The following is a 16465-nucleotide window of genomic DNA, read 5'->3' as shown; positions in this document are numbered from 1 at the left end:
GCTGTGATGCTGAAAGCTATGCCACCGGTGTTCAAATACCAGCAGGGTTACCCATAGTGGACAGGTTTGAGCTGAGCTTCCAGACTAAGATAGACTGGGAAGAAGGATCTGCTAGTCTACTTCTGAAAAGCATTAGCCAGTAAAAACCTTATGAATAGCAGTGGAACATAGATGCAGTGCTGGAAGGTGAGCCTTTCAGGTTGGAAGGCATTCAAAAGACAATGGGAAAGAGCTGCCTCTTCAAACTAGAGTCGACCTTAATGACATGGATGGAGTCAAGCTTTTGAGATCTTCATTTGGTGATGTGGCATAACTCAAAACGAGAAGCAGCAGCTGCAAACATCCATTAATAATTGGAACATGGAATGTATGAAGTATGAATCTAGGAAAATTGGAAATTGTCAAAAATGAAAAGGAACACATAAACATCTATATCCTAGGCGTTAGTGAGCTGAAATGAACAGGTAGTAGCCATTTTCGATTGGAAAATCATATGATCCACTATGCTGGGAATGACAGCTTCAAGAGGAATGGTGTTGCATTCGTCGTCAAAAAGAACATTTCAAAAAATCTACCCTGACGTACAATGCTGTCAGTAATAGAATAATATCCATATGCCTACAAGGAAGACCAGTTAATACGACTATTATTGCTGATGTCACATGGATCCTGGCTGAAAGCAGAGAATACCAGAAAGATGTTTACTTGTGTTTTATTGACTGTGCAATGGCATTTGACTGTGTGAATCATAACGAATTATGGATAACATTGTGAAGAGTGGGAATTCCAGAACACTTAATTGTGCTCATGACGAACATGTACGTAGATCAAGAGGCAGCCGTTCAAACAGAACAAAGGGATAGTGCAGTTTAAAGTCAGGAAAAGGTGTGAGTCAGGGCTATATCCTTTCACCACACTTATTCAATCTGTATGCTGAGCAAACAATCTGAGAAACTAGACTATATGAAGAAGAATGGGGCACCAGGATTGGAGGAAGACTCATTAGCAACCTACATTATGCAGATGACACAACCTTGCTTGCTGAAAGTGAACAGGACTTGAAGCACTTACTGAAAAAGATCAAAGACTACAGCCGTTTAGTATGCATTATACCTCAACATAAAGAAAACATAAGTCCTCACAACTGGACCAATGAGCAACATCACGATAAATGGAGAAAAGATTGAAGTCATCAAGGATTTCATTTTACTTGGATCCACAATCAACAGCCATGGAAGCAGCAGTCGAGAAATCAAAAGACGCATTGCATTGGACAAATCTGCTGCAAAAGACCTCTTTCAAGTGTTAAAATGCAAAGATGTCACCTTGAAGAGTAAGGTGTGCCTGACCCAGGCCATGGTGTTTTCATTCGCCTCATATGCATGCGAAAGCTGGGCAATGAATAAAGAACACTGAAATATTGATGCCTTTGAATTATGGTGTTGGTGAAGAATATTGAATATACCATGGACTGCCAAAAGAACAAATCTGTCTTGGAAGAAGTACAACCAGAATGCTCCTTAGAGGCAAGGATGGCGAGACTTGTCTCAAGTACTTTGGGCATGTTACCAGGAGGGCTCAGTCCCTGGAGAAGGACATCATGCTTGGTGAAGTAGAGGGCCAGCAAATAAGAAAACCCTCAACAAGATGGACTGACACAGTGGCTGCAATAATGGGCTCAAGTATAACAAGGATCATGACGATGGTGCAGGGCCAGGAAGCGTTTTGTTCTGTTACACACAAGGTCACTATGAGTCGGAACTGACGTGATGGTACCTTACAACAACATACTAATGGACATTTAGATTGTGGCTAGTTTCTATTATACATAGGGCTACATTAACATCCTTGTTCACAGTTGTGTATCTGTAGAATAAATTTCTTGAAGTGGAATTTCTGGTCAAAGGGTATATGGACTTTTTTTAGAAACATGGTCAAATAGCCCTCCACATAACCCTCAGGTTTTGTGATTTCCCATCTCTCCCAACAGTGGGTATTACCAAATATTTGATCTTTGATAATCTGGTAAAAATAAATGATCTTGTTGAATCATTTTACATTTAACTAAAATGTACAATTTTTATAATCAAACTGGTCTGTAGAAAGATTGTACGAAGTTCATTGACACAGTATTAAGAGTATTTCTTTGTGGAAACCCTGGTGGCGTAGTGGTTAAGTGCTACAGCTGCTAACCAAGAGGTCAACAGTTCAAATCCTCCAGGCGCTTCTTGGAAACTCTATGGGGCAGTTCTACCCTGTCCTATAGGGTTGCTATGAGTTGGAATCGACTCGACGGCAGTGGGTTTGGTTTTGGTTTATTTCTTTGCAGCCTTGCTAATATTAAATCCTGTTTTCAAGTACTTAAAGAATGGGTATACACCCTTTCCCTTTCAGCCTTATCAAGTCTGAATCATGCATGTCATTTTGGCTTCTGAAAATGCTGGGGAAAAAATACAATACTCTTTAATAAAATACATCATCCACAGTTCTGTGTAGTTGCTGGGGAGGGGGTTTTTCATTTCTGCACTCTCAGTCCCCAGCAGCTTGCCCCATACAGGGCATATACTCAATAAAGAATCACCAACGTCCCCTAACCAGTCTGCAGAGAGGTTTGAACAGGCCTCAAAAAGGTGGCAGCTGAAATGGTAGGAGTGGCTGGGACCTTCAGAATCACAGCACTCATGTAGAGAGGAGGGCCTGAAATAGAATTTGCCAGGGACTTCATTTACAGGGCATAACGAAGAGTAACCAGGAGAGGAGATAAAAGCAGTCTGCCTTAGCAAGGAGCGACACCTCTTCCTGAGACAGGAAAGGAAGGGCATTGAAGGGTTTCTTGTTCCACACCTATTTCTTCTCCATCAAGTCAGACTTCAGGTTGTCTGCTGAGTGAAGATGGATGCCATGAAGGATAAAGGAAAGACTGGAATGAAATTTGGAACAGCTACTGCAGTGAACTTGACAGGGTGCTAAGAGATGAAAAGAACTAGAGGTGCAGAAAAGGCCCAGTGGAAGGCCCCCAAGAAGAAAGCTGAGACTGCTACTAGCTCATGACTTCCTCCGTCAGTACTCAGCAGACGTAGGCAGGAGAGGACAAAGCAGGAGACAGCTAACCAGACTTGCAAAGGCAGTCCAGCCAGTTTAGAGGCTGAGAAAATTGTGAAAGCTAAATAATGCCTCATTGTAATGGCTAGACGTGGCTGGGTGGGCAGACAAGAGCAGCTGAGGGTCTGGGGGAAGGCCCTGGGACATTTTACTGATGGGGAGAGCTGGCTGAGAGGCAGAGTTGTCGTAATTACCCAGTAGTTATTAGGCTATGCCAAGATCAGAGTGCAGGTCTCCCAGGTGCTAGCCTCAAGCCTTTTCCACTACACTGCTACTGCTGCCTCTCTTGGGTCTTGGATACCCTCCATGGCCCATATAGAAACTAACTACACAATAGGAAGCTGCTTCGAACATGTTTATTGTCATTTTTATAGGCTCTAAATTCACTAATAATCCTGCAATGCACGCTGGTGTAATGCAACGCCAGGCCTGGGATCACATCTCGGGTCAAGCTGAGCACCACTGCCCAGCAGGCACCTGTCTCAGGTGAGGCAGCTCTCTGAGGGGCTCCCAGGTGTGGCATCTCAAGACATCAGAGAGGGAAGACAGCTGTAAGGACAAGTGCTACCTTGTGGTGGCTTCAAACCTTGACCCTGGGGTGGAAGCCTCAGAGAGCATTTCTAGGACGATTAAGATATGAGCGAGGTGCCTGTGGGACCATGAGGGAGACGTGCTGTTTCCATGGCTTGAATGCTCGGATGAGATCCAAATTTTTTATCCACACAGCTGCAATGCAGAAAGGCATCAGGAGGTTTGGCCTGGTATTAGAAACTGAAGAAGTGGCCCAGTCCTGGGCCAGAACCGTATCATCAAGTGTTCTGCAGTTTCCAGGTGGCTGCGGGAGTGACTGAGGTGTCCTTCAGTGTTTTCTCAGTAACATTCTACATGTGGCTGGCACATCATCCTCTGCAAAGCCCTTTAAATATATCTGCTGGTTTTCTTCTGGGCGCTCTAGCTGACACCCCTTCTTTCTCACCGGCGCTGGTTTAGACCTGCCAAGTTCTTGAGCTAACACAATAATGGAAACAAAGAGTAGTGAGGGCCCTGCCCTCCTTTTATGACTCCAGTGAGGAAGAGTAGGTTTTCAAGGTGGCAGGCATGGCTAGGATATGGTGACTCGACAGACCAGGGCCCTGAGAATCAGCTATTTTTCTTGGGGCCCAGTAACAAAATAGAGAGATGGGGTATTTGGGACCAAGAAGCTGAGTGGCTGAACCACTGTTCATTTTATTATTAGCTTTCCAGTTTAAGGCTACAGAATTTGTTGTTGGTGACACATGTTGTACCTGTCACAGGGTCAGGGTGGGGTGAGGTGGGGTGGGCAGGAATGAGCTGGGTGATACTCACTGTCACAGCTGCACCCATGAGTCCTTGCACCAGTGCCTCTCCAGTGGACTTTACCTAGAAGGAGTCAGAGTCAGGTTCTCATAAGCCCCCAACACAATCTCAAAGGTGGGGCAGGTAGGATGAATCAGGAGGCCAGCGAGCCCCAAGAGATGGGGTCAACAGGGCCCAGCTTACTGGCAGAAAAGCCTATGGTTCACACAATCAGAAACAGGCAAAGCCTGGTCCTCAGAGCAGTGCTGATGTGAGGAAGAACTGGTCAGGCTCCTTGGGAAGTCCCCCAGGGCCATCAGCTGAGGCCAAAAAGGAACAACAGGGAGGTGACCAGTTGTGGTCTTAGGAAAACAGGTGTATCTAGCGAAGAAACTTCCTAAATGGCTAGCCCCAAACTACCTGCTTGGCAGTATGGCCCATGTTCATTGCATCATTAATCCGGTTTTGCAGGAAGCACCAAGTGTCCTCGAAGTCTGGGGAGGAGTCCTGCATCATCACCAGCTCCGTGGTGTTGTAGATGCCAGCCAGCACGGCTCGGCGGGTGTACCAGTTAAACTGCAAAGGAAACCACCCAGGCAGATGGGTTACCACCACTGCTGGCTGTAGTCTGGGGCAGTTCCCACAAAGGCCATGGGGACTCATGGGCTCCCTCCTTACTTCTTTCCTTCATGGACACACATGGTCCTCTGGACAATGTGAGTTATACTACCCTTCCCAAACCTGGCTAGGTATCAGAATTACCCGGGAACAAGTAAACATGCAAATAAAAAACGTAAGCTCCTAGGCCCAACCTCTTGGTGTTTAGAGTCAGTGGGTTTGAAGTAAGGCCAGGAATCTGGATGTCCAGTAAGTGCCCCAGGTGATTTTGCTACACCCAGCCCACATTGTAACTGCTGGTGAAATGGCTAAGTCTTAGGAAGCCTGGGTCCCAGTCCATTGTGACCAAACCTTGGTGTGCTCCTCAGTAAAGTGAGGGCTGGGCCAGGATCACCGACAGATCAGAACACCTGGGAAGAACTGAGAGTTCAAGTCCCTCGACAACTTCTGGCTGTCCTCGCAAACTACTCTTCATAGCTCCCGCTCAGCTGCTCCATGTTTTATTCCTTTAATTTCTTTGCTTCCTAATTTCATTTTCCCACCATCTCAGTTGGTGGTATATTCCCACATGGGTGAAGTTTATTAAAGCGCTTTGTTATAATGGTGGTGGGAGTATCTCTTTGCCTCCCCAGCCTAGATTCTACAAAGCACCATCACATATTAATTTCTTTTATGATGGGATACGTTTTCTTTTTTAATTTCCTACCAGAAAGATGACGGCATTAACAAGTCAGATTCTTTCCTGGTGCCTGTTTAAAGGAGCTTATTGATCTCTTAGCAAAGTGAGGCTGGGGAAAGGGAGTTTCTTTTTAAAACAAGGGTGTTTCTGTGGCATTCTTTTTTTTTTTTTTTAAATCAGCCTCATTAAAGACACACCTGAGAGATTCTGCTGCAGAATCTAAATCTTACAAGAGTAAGAGGAAAGTGGTTATAAACAGGCAGCCCAATCACAAGGTCTTCTGACGCCTTGTGTCACCATGGTAGGCCAGAAGGGATGATCACTGTTTTGTGGCTAGAATGCTGGTCCCTGAATGAAGACCTAGATCGCACTTTGGCTTGCTGAATGACCCTCCTCAAACCTTAGTCTCTTGATGTCTCCCTGCAAAATGGAAAAGACACTGCAGGCCACCTAAGGGGACTTGTGATCACATGAATTTCACAACCTTCCAGAAGAAATGCTTAGCATCAGCCCAGGGCAGAGACTGGATTCCCGTAGCCCAAGCCTTTCCCAGAAAGGGCCTGCAGAAAGCACTCACATCTGTGGACTGGTCCCCAGCGTAATGCCACATTTCATCCACCATGCTGGTGAGCAGGTTCAGGCTGGCCGGGATGTTGTGAGGGAGCATGAGGGTGCTGAGAGCCTGAGAAGGGAAGGACAGGAGAATAGGTGCCGCACACAGGTAACCAGGGAGCACGGGTGGCTGGCAGTTCACCTCCCACAGAGGTAGAAAGGGGCCTGCCCAGCTTTGGTTCTCTGAGCCCCACCATCTCCACCCACTGGCGTGAGCTCCTGACAGCTACTGACCCTTACTATAGCTGATGGGAACCAGGGGCAGATTCCTGTCCTAACCTGGCCCAGTCAGATTCTCCATCCCTGGCATTTGGAAATGGGAATACAGTACTGAGAGTGAGGATGAGGGAGGGCACCCAATTCTGTAACAGGAAGAAACAAACAAACAGGAGGGGAGTCTGGGGTTTTCCAAGTTCAAATTCTAGGCCACCGTCATAGCTTAGGGCATTGCTGCCCTGATGCACCACTGTAGCCTCATGATAAATTCCTCCCCTTTTTGTTGCTTAAGCTAACTCAAGGTGATTTGTTGCCTGCAACCAAAAAACCTTCAACTAACAAAAGCAATAAAGCAAACCAGAGACTCCTCCACTAGTGGACATCAGTTTCTCCTGGTCTGAGAGTACAAACTTTGGCCACGTTACTAATTCTAAAATCCACCGGCTGTGCCTATGGGAGCTGGTCAGAGAAGTCTTGGCCTGGCTGGAACGTCTTCTCTTAGCAAAACAGCCCAGAAGGTAACACTGTTCTGAATCAAAAAGGCAGCCCAGGGCCTAATGCCTGCACTCTCACTGCTCTTATGCTGAGGCGAGGGCCCCACTGAGTGAGTCGAGGCCAGGGCTGAAAACCAAGTGGGGCAAGCACAGCTAGGGGATGGGACCTGACTTTCAGCTGTACTCCCCTGGCACCCAGCCTGTGTTCAAATGTCAGTTGATTGATTGGAACTCCAAACTCATCAGGCTCTCCCAGCTGAGCAGAGGACACCAGATGACCTGAGTCCCTTGCATTTCTGATGTACTTTGGCTTGATACTTTCTTAACTGAGAAAATGGCCCAGCACTGTAACATGCCTTGAAACAGGGAAATGGAAGCTTCAGAGAAGGGGAAAAGGCCCTTGGAATGAATACTCCAATCCTGAGCACCACACTGACAATGCAGCCCCAGTCCACTGAGACCTGGAACATGACAGGGCAGTTACTGAGACGAAGATGGTCAATTCAGTCCTCTGCCTCTTCTAACCTTTGTCACAGATCCCTCTTCACTGAAGACCTGGTGATACACTCAGGCCACTAGGACCCCACCCAGGTTGCGATCTCCTAGCCAAGGCCACTCCCATTTCCAGGAACTGTGACACAGATGCCTCAGTTACTTTCTTCGGCACTCCCAAGTTTGAAACCTAGTTCTACCCAGTGCACTGAGTATCCCTGGGCTGACACAGATGATTAATGAACCAGGAGATCAATGAACTAACTTCTGAACGGGGGGTAAAGTCCTGAGTGAAGGGTGCTGAGAACTATAAATATTAATATTATCCTTGCTGCTAATACTATTGTCGCTCTGGGGCCTGGGTCTGGACTCTGTACCCGGGGCCAGTGCTCAATGTACGGGATCAGCATTCGCAGTCTGGTTTCCACTGCATCCTTCAGGAACTGGTCTGTCTTCCTCTTCCTGGAAGAGAGAAAAGAAAACAGTGTGTCTCTGGGTCAAAGGCATGGGCTCGGTGCTTACTCAGCCCTAGGGCGGAGGTCCCAGCAGCTCTGATGCGGTCCTGACTAGAGCTGTCAGAGCCAGGGTGCTGGGCTTCAGTCTCACCAAAGCAGCAGGGCTGCTCAATGCTACTCTCTCCTGGCCCTGCTGAGTCCACCAATCCTTAGCTGCCACCCTGAGGAATAATGCCACAGGACTCACTCTGCCCGGCCCAGCTGTACCAGCTTCTGCTCCTCTTCTAGCAGATGGGTGAGTCGAGCATTGCACTGGGCCACAAAATGCAGGATCAGCTCACTGCCATCACTCCCGAACATGCTGGCTGCCGCACTGGAGAGACCCAGAGACTAGAGAAGGAGAGAGAGGAAGCAGGAGAGCAGTGGGCAAGTGTGGTGGGCATCTGTTGCCCGTTCATCACTGGCGCCCTCTTCTAGTAATAGCAGCCTGATATTCAATGGGCACCCCCACTCCTCATTCTTGGTCTGTGTGATTTGGGTGACGTGGACCACAAGTCGCTCCATATCCCATCAAGTGTCTTTGTGTGTGCCATGCACAGGAGCCAGGCTGGGTAACTGAAGTTCACAGTGACCAGCTGAGGGATGGGTATGTGACTAAGTCCAGGCCCTAAGGGCCTGCCTCAGGACTTCTGATAGCATGACTGGGAAAGAGGTACTCTCTTCTTGCTGGGCTGCTGAGCCATTTTTAGTCCTGCCTGGGAACTCCTGCTGAGAATGAAGCTCACAGAGAGGAAGGCACAGCAGAGATGATGGAGAGAGGCAATTCTCAGCAGCATGGTTTAAGAGCACTGGGCCAGAACTACTTCCAGACTTTTCTATTATTAAATGGGCCTAAACATGTCCTCTTGCTTAAGCCAGTTAGAGCTGAACTTCTGGCACTTGCAACCTAAAGAATCCTAACTAAGATAGCAAGGGTCCCGGGAAGAAAAAAAGACTTAAAAAGAACTCATAACTCTTTCTGACCAATTCACTTAACCTCCATCTCTTGGAAATTGGATCTCTGTTTAAAAACAAACAGCAACAAAGTTTTCTCAATGAGTTGTCAAGGAGTTCACAAAGCTTAGAGGACCCTCTGCTATTCCTGACACACAGAATCACAGAGCATCTACAGGAGGCGAACCCTGACAGTAGAGGGGGTGGCGCAGGAAAGGAGCAACAACAAATTAAACATAAATACCCATTGTTGAAGGGGCCCTGGTGGTGCAGTGGTTAAGCAGTCGGCTGCTAACTGAAAGGCTGGAGGTTCAAACCCATCCAGTGGCTCTGCAGGAGGGATACCTGGTGATCTGCTCCCATAAAGATTACAGCCTAGAAAATCCTATGAGGCAGTTCTAGTCTGTCACATGGGGTCACTATGAGTCATAACCAACTCAACGGCACCTAACAACAAAAACAACACCCATTATCGGGGGTGGGGAAACCATCTCTTCTTTCACAGAAGCACACAGCCTTTCTGGAGGGCAATTTGGTAAAATGAACTATGACAAGGGAGTTGCAGTGGCAGCAACAGTAACGGTTATTGTGTGCTTACTGTGTGCCAGGCACCTTGCTAAGCACTTTACATACACTATCTCACCGAATCCTCACAGCTCTATCAGGTGTGTAAGTACTATCACCCACATTTTACAGATGAGGAAACTGAGGTAAAGCACTTAACCACCATGCTATACTGCCTCCAATATGTATGTAACAAGACCTTCAAAAATATATACACCCATCCCTCACTTACTGACATGGGTTAGGTTCCAAAGACCAGGTCATTATGCCAAAGCTGGTGTTACGTGAAAAAGGAGGGTGACCATATCAGATCACAAAATGGAGGAACTGCATCACTACACAACTGCCAAATTACATCGCTACATAACTGCCAAACCACTGAGAATCAAGTCCTAGCCAAGCTGACACATAACCTTAACCGTCACAGCCAGCGTTACCCTCACCTTGCACCCTGGGATTCGTTACTGCCGGACATATGTTGTTAGTGTACAGAACAGTCAGACAGTAAATTTTTTACTATTGTTGTAAATGCAAAATGTTGGATAACAAGACAGTCGATAAGTGAGGAGTAGGTGTATGGTCTCTGGGAAAGGCATGAAGTTACTGTCGCTCAGATCCAAGCCTGCTCTTCCGTGCTCTGCATTCTGATGCAGGGGCTGGGACTCTGCAAACCGCATTGCTGGCTCCATATGAGGGTCTGCCAATACGGTGGACAGGAGAGACTGCAAGGCTGGAGGAGGAAGAAGGAACATGCTCCTTCCTGTTTACCTCCTGTCTGCTGTGGTCCCTGTGAACATCACCTCTGCAATGTATCTTTATCCTGGCAGCAGCTGTGAATCCAGCTTGCAGCCTTCCCAGCATTTACAGAACCAGGTTCATGAACCCACTGCTGCCTCGTCCTCCCTCACCAACCATTCACCAGTACCAGAGGCCAAGGCCCTTCCTCAGAGATCTGGGTACCAGCCCCAGGAGGCCTTTCCTCCACACTTAGAGACACCAGCGCCAGCTGCGTAGCTGCTCTACCTCAGAGACCAGAGTCTCCCCTCCACAGGAACTCTCATCCAAGCTTCTACCCAGCGCTGTCGACTGGATTCCGACTCATAGAAACCCTATAGCACAGAGCAGAACTGCCTCCAAGGCTTTAAGGAAGCAGACTGCCACATCTTTCTCCCACGGAGCAGCTGGTAGGTTCCAACCTTTTGGTTAGCAGCTGAGCGTTTAACCCCTGTGCCACCAGGGCTCCTCCTCCAAGCTTCTAGATTTAATAATTCAACTCCTGCCTTTGCTCCCTTAACTCTGAAGATGGGAGCTGCTTGCTGCAGTTGCTACCTCCATGATATCTTAGAGTTTTATTTCTATCCTTTCAGTTACCTGGGTACCAATTTTATACCTAGTTAGCAATTCTTTCTACTACAGTCTCTCTATTCGAACAACTGGTGTGGCTTCTGTCTCCTGACTGAATCCTGACTGGTCCTGAAAGAGCCATTCCACTTCTCAGAATTTGTCCTAAAAAGCTAATCAGAAATGTGCTCAAATGTGTTATACAAATATGTTTATAATTCTAAAAAATTGGAAACAGCTCATGTTGTTTATTAATTGACATCAAGTAACTATAATAGGTAGTAGGTAGCTATGATGAATGGAGATATGCAAAGTGAAAAACAAGCCAGATAACCACAGAATACTCAGTATAATCGTATTTTCCAAATAATCCTGTTACATCTCTGGCCTAACACGAGCTGATCACTTAGTCTAAAGCAGCAGTTTGTTCTGCTAATGGAGGAAAAGCTGACAGTTGAACTTACTGGGAAACAACAGCACGTGTTGGCCTCCACGGAGGTGCCTGCTTGGAGGTTTTCAGACACTGTATTTCATCACTTGTAAGGTGTACTTTTTTTTCCACTTTAAACAATCAGTGTGAGTTGTACACAGATGATGCGCCATAGTCTAATGGGCAGTATTTTTGCTTTTCTAGTGATGCTGGTACTTCTTACATATTGGCATCTTAGAGTCAATGAAATGTGACGGTTTTGACCACAAGCAATTCTTGCCTAATGGACTGCCTTTAGAACCTAATTCCCAAGAACTAACTTCATGGTGCATTTCTTTTATATTAGTAATAAGAAAGCTGTTTCCACCCTATTGGGAAAAACAAAGAAATTTTAAAAACCCAGAAAATCCTGTAGCCTCAAGGGGTCAGAGCTGGGCTGGAAAGAGGCCCTCTGCTCTGCCTGGTGCAACTCCCTCCTGGCTGGCCTTGGTCACGCTGCCCTGCCCTTGCCTAGACACACCTTGGCTCCTTCTGCGATGGCCTCTGCCGTCCACCCGTGGGCGGGCACGAACTCCAGGGCTGCCGTCAAGATGCGGTGCTGCAGCTGCTCCTCACTCTCATAGTCCTCTTCCTCCTCGCCACCCTGGTCTGTGTACCTGAGACCCAAATCCCAGAGACATGGGGACAGAGCCCAGCACACCTCATCTCACTGCCTACAGCTGGCATGCAAAATGTGCCTGACCAAAAACCAAAGACTCTGTGTCTCCTCTAAGCTTTTGTGTCAGTAATGTTTTAATGCCAACAGGGTAAAAATGGTACTAGCCTTCTTCGCTCACATAGTCACTGAGAAGGAATCCAGTGGTTGGGGAGGTCACGTGGTGCAAAGGTAAATGCTCCGAGTTGCTGTGTGCCATCAAGTCGATTCCGACTCAGAGCAACCCTACAGGACAGAGAACTGCCCTCCAGGGTTTCCTAGGCTGTAATCCTTTCAGAAGCAGTTTACCAGGTCTTTCTCCCCTGGAGCAGCTGATAGGTTCAAACCACCGACCTTTCAATTTAGCAGCTGAGCACTTAACCATCACGCCACCAGGCTCCCTTGGCACATAGCAGATTCTCAAAAACTATTTGTTGAATTGAAATAAAAAGTACTTTAATCAAGAAACCAGAAAAATGATGATAAACACTAATTTCAAGCCTAGAGAGAGCTTCTTAAGGCCGGCACTGAGAAGAAAAAAAATCTAATAGAAATGTAAATTACTTTTACCTTTCTGGAGGGTAGTTTGGCCCCACATATAGATCATAACGCTAAATGTGCATATCCTTTGACCTAGTCCTCCCAAGTCTAAGATTATCACATTGTTTTTCATGCCAGTGAAGAAAATCTAAATATTTGTCAATAAAGATAGAGTAAATAAATTTTAATACAGCCATTTATTTGCTAGAATGTTAAAATTACGTAGGCTTTGAAAGCCATTAAAATAACATAGAGTTTGAAAGATGTTCAAAATGTACTGTTGGGTAAAAAAGAAAAAAAAAGTTCTGGAACAGTGTGTGTAGTGTATAGTATAATTAATCACTTATTATATACATGTATTTATGTATGAAATATGCTTCAAGAAACATCTAAAAGGATATTCACCAAAATATACGCAGGGTTTTCTCTGGGTTTGTGATTTCCAGTAATTTTTAAAATTTCTGTGTTCTCCTCTGATTTAGATATTTTAGGATGTACAGACACTGCTTTTAATAAAAACAAAGACAGCCTTGAAAACAACGAGGGGAAGGAGGAGGGGTGGAGAGGAGAGAGGAAGAAGGGAGGGAGGAATAGAAACACCCAAGGCTGAAAAGTAGCCAGAAATGGGTGGACTGGGGTTTCTGGTGCTTACCTGGGGGGTGAATGAGAAGACTCTGGGTTGGGTCCTTCTGTCCCTCGTGTCTCAGAGGGCTGCGCAGATAAAGGTGGGGGACTCTGCTGCTTCTGCTCATCTGCAGGCCTTAGCCGCACAGCTGAAGCATGGAAGGCACGTGGCACCGGAGGTGGTCTGCAGTAGAACACTGAAACAGAAGCTGGGCTGCTCAGTGATGGCCACTTCCCTGAGAAGAACCTTTGAGACCCAGCATGGTATAAGGATGGGGAGGAGGAAAAGCAGGGCAGAGTCTACTCCAGAACCACTTATCTAACTGTTAAGTTCCCACATGAAAATCTCAGATAAACTGGCAACCTTGGAACATAGTGTGGTGGCCAAAGTGGTAAGTGCTTGGCTTCTAGGCCTCTTTCTACCATTTATTAGTTGTGTACTAATGGACAAACCATTTCAACCCAATATGCATGATTTTAAAATCTGCAGATAATCTCTACTTGCTCAATGGGAGTGTTTGAGGCCCAAGCAAAAAATGAAAGTACCTAGAAAACATTGCACATTTATATACTATGGCAAGGGCACTGGACAGGTTCTCATCTTTACCTGCTTTCTTATCTGCAACATTTGTGACATCCTACTTACTTTATGAAAGGGCTTTCCTAAGCATAGACCAATACTATTTTTTTTCTTTCCCAACATTTTACTGTAGAAATTTTCAAACATACAGGCAAGTTGAAAGAATCGTGGAATGACCACCTGCGTGTCTACCACCTAAATGCTACACATCTATCCATCATATCCTTCATCTCATTCTTTGATGCATTTGTTACCCGTTGCCACTGAGTTGATTCTGACCCATAACAAAGCTATAGGACAGAATAGAACTGCCCCACAGGGTTTCCAAGGACCGGCTGGTGGATTCGAATGGCAGACCTTTTGGTTAGCAGCCAAACTCTTAACCACTGTGCCACCAGGGCTCTGCATTTTTTACAGACCTCAGTATTCTTCATCCCTAAATACTTTAGCATGTATATCATTAACCAGAGTTCAATATTTCTTTATGGTTCTTTTATTGAGGTGGCATTTATACACAATGAGACGCACAATTCTTAAGTTTACCATAAGTTTTGACAGAATTATATACGTTCTGACAAATGTATATACAAATTTTGACAAATGTATATACTTGAGTATCCTGAGCCCCTCTCTAGGGCATTACCATCACCCCAGAAAGTTCTCTCACACCCCTCCCCAGTTTCCACCCTACACTGTTGTGAATTTTTTCCCCCTAGATTACTTTCGCCTGTCCTAGAACTTCATGTAAACACAATCATCGGGTATGCACTTTTTTGCCTAGTATATTTTTGAGATTAATCCATATTTTTGCATAAATCAGTAGATCATTACTTTTTATCATCAAGTAGTGGGAAAAAAGACCTGACGATATGCTCCCACAGGAATTACAGCCTAGAAAACCCTACTCTGTCACACAGGGTAGCTATTGTCGGAATTGACTTGACAGCAAACAGCAAGTATTCCATTAGGAGCCTGGGTGGTACAAATGTTTTTTTCTGGTCTCCTAACCTAAAGGTTGGCGGTTCAAACCCACCCAGTGCCACTGCGGATAAAAGGCCTGGCAATCTGCTCCCATAAAGGTTACAGCCAAGAAAACTCTACGGAGCGGTTCTATTCTGTAAACATGTGGGGTCACCATGAGTTGGAATCAACTGAACAGGAAAGAGGTTTTTTTTTTTTTCTTATTTCATTAAGAAATACTATTCTTCTTGATGGCTTCTTGGTCTGTTTCAGCTTTTGGATGTTATATATAAACATGCTATGAACATTCTTGTATAAATTTTTTTGTGGACATACAACTTTATTCTCTTGGAAAAACAGCTAGGAATGGATTTGCTGGGTTATAGGCATTACTTTTATTAAACATATTTAGTTTGGGATTTTGTATGAAAACAACAAAAGGGGATTCATTTTTGAGAATCCATGGAATAACTCAGGGAATAATGATTTTGAAAAGAAAGAACACAAAACAGTATGTGTAAAAATATCAATATTTAAGCATATGTACAAAGAAACTATTATTCGTCATGCTTGGTCAAGTAGAGGGTCAGTGAAAAAGAGGAAGACCCTCAACTAGATGGACTGACACAGTGGCTGCAACAATGGACTCAAACACAGCAACAATTGTGAGGATGGCGCAGGACCAGGCAGTGTTTCGTTTTGTTGTAGATAGGATCGCTATGAGTTGGAACCAACTTGATGGCACCAAACAACAACACAAAGAAACTGAAGCAAATATTCATAAAATGTTGAAATTAAGGGGGAAGGTCCCAAATTAGGATTTCGGAACCACTGTAGTTCATGAGAAAGGGAAATATTTATGGGTGACACTGGTTTTCCATTTATGGTAGTGATAAAACGTCTTCTCTTTTAAGCAAGTGTCTATATTTTCAAAACCTCAGATATACAAATAAAGATATAAATGTTGTTACGTGCCCTCTGTTGATTCCAACTCATAGGGGCCTTATGTGACAGAGTAGAACTGCCCCACAGGGTTTCCTAGGCAGGAGGAGATCGTCAGGTCTTTTCTCCCACGAAACTGCTGGTGGGTTCGAACTGCCGGCCCTTCTTAAGCAGATGAACACTTAACCTTAACTTTTGCACCCCCATGGCCCCTGACTTTATATATAGTGACACAGATAATAGGAAGCTATCACAGAAATAGTCAAGTGGTGGGAAATGACTAACATTTGAGAAACACTGGACTAGGCGCTCCCTGGCTGTTTCCAACTTTGTACCTCGAGTGGTTCTGGACAGTAAGTTTGAAGTTAAGAAGCTTGGTCTGCGTCTGCCGGTTCCGCAACCGACAAGCTATGGGACCCCCAGAGAGCAGGCACCCCCAGCTCTCTTTGGGAGTCTGTTAATTCTATAAAATGGAAATGACAGGGCCTACGCTTCTGCTCTTGCCCCTGACAGCACGAAGCTGGGGGCCGAAGCCCCGCTAGGCAGCCAGTCAAGCCTGTGACAGTTACGCCGGCGGCCCCAAGCAGATGTCCTTCACCTCACCTTGTTCGCGGGCCGCCACGGCGGCCTCTTCGCCCCGTGCACAGCCCAGATCGGCCTCGTGCCCCCTTCCCGCTCCTCCCCGTTCCCCGACTCGGCCGCCCCCTCACCGGGCCGGCACTGCAGCTGCAGGAACCTCCAGCCCGCCCGGCCGAGCAACCCAGACACCGCCGCCGCCGCCATCTTGGAAGCGGGCACGCCTCCGGGGCGTC

At 46.0% G+C, this 16465-nt stretch overlaps 1 protein-coding gene across 1 annotated transcript; it reads right to left on the bottom strand.

Moving 5' to 3' along the window:
* Nucleotides 1–1848: 1848 nt before the first annotated feature.
* On the bottom strand, nucleotides 1849–16456 carry COQ9 (coenzyme Q9). Its single transcript, XM_049864507.1, has 9 exons — nucleotides 16364–16456; nucleotides 13200–13368; nucleotides 11834–11969; nucleotides 8233–8375; nucleotides 7908–7992; nucleotides 6294–6398; nucleotides 4840–4995; nucleotides 4450–4503; nucleotides 1849–4110 (listed from the first exon to the last, which is right to left on the bottom strand). The coding sequence occupies exons 1-9, from the start codon at nucleotides 16434–16436 to the stop codon at nucleotides 4075–4077; spliced, it is 957 nt and encodes a 318-aa protein (XP_049720464.1). The 5' UTR covers nucleotides 16437–16456; the 3' UTR covers nucleotides 1849–4074.
* Nucleotides 16457–16465: the final 9 nt, after the last annotated feature.

Source organism: Elephas maximus, chromosome 21, assembly GCF_024166365.1.
Source record: "Elephas maximus indicus isolate mEleMax1 chromosome 21, mEleMax1 primary haplotype, whole genome shotgun sequence".
NCBI classification, from domain to species: Eukaryota; Metazoa; Chordata; class Mammalia; order Proboscidea; family Elephantidae; genus Elephas; species Elephas maximus.
Note: the sequence above shows the minus strand (reverse complement) of the source record. Positions and strands in the feature narration are given on the sequence as shown.

Bases quoted from the DNA above. Each gene is read 5' to 3' on its own strand.
- COQ9 (XM_049864507.1), bottom strand. From the start codon at position 16,436: ATGGCGGCGGCGGCGGTGTCTGGGTTGCTCGGCCGGGCGGGCTGGAGG. The intron at 8,376-11,833 runs GTGTGTCTAGGC...CTCCTTCTCTAG, and splicing joins CCATCGCAGAAGGAGCCAAG to TCTCTGGGTCTCTCCAGTGC. The intron at 6,399-7,907 runs GTACAGAGTCCA...TTCCCTTCTCAG, and splicing joins ACATTGAGCACTGGCCCCGG to GCTCTCAGCACCCTCATGCT.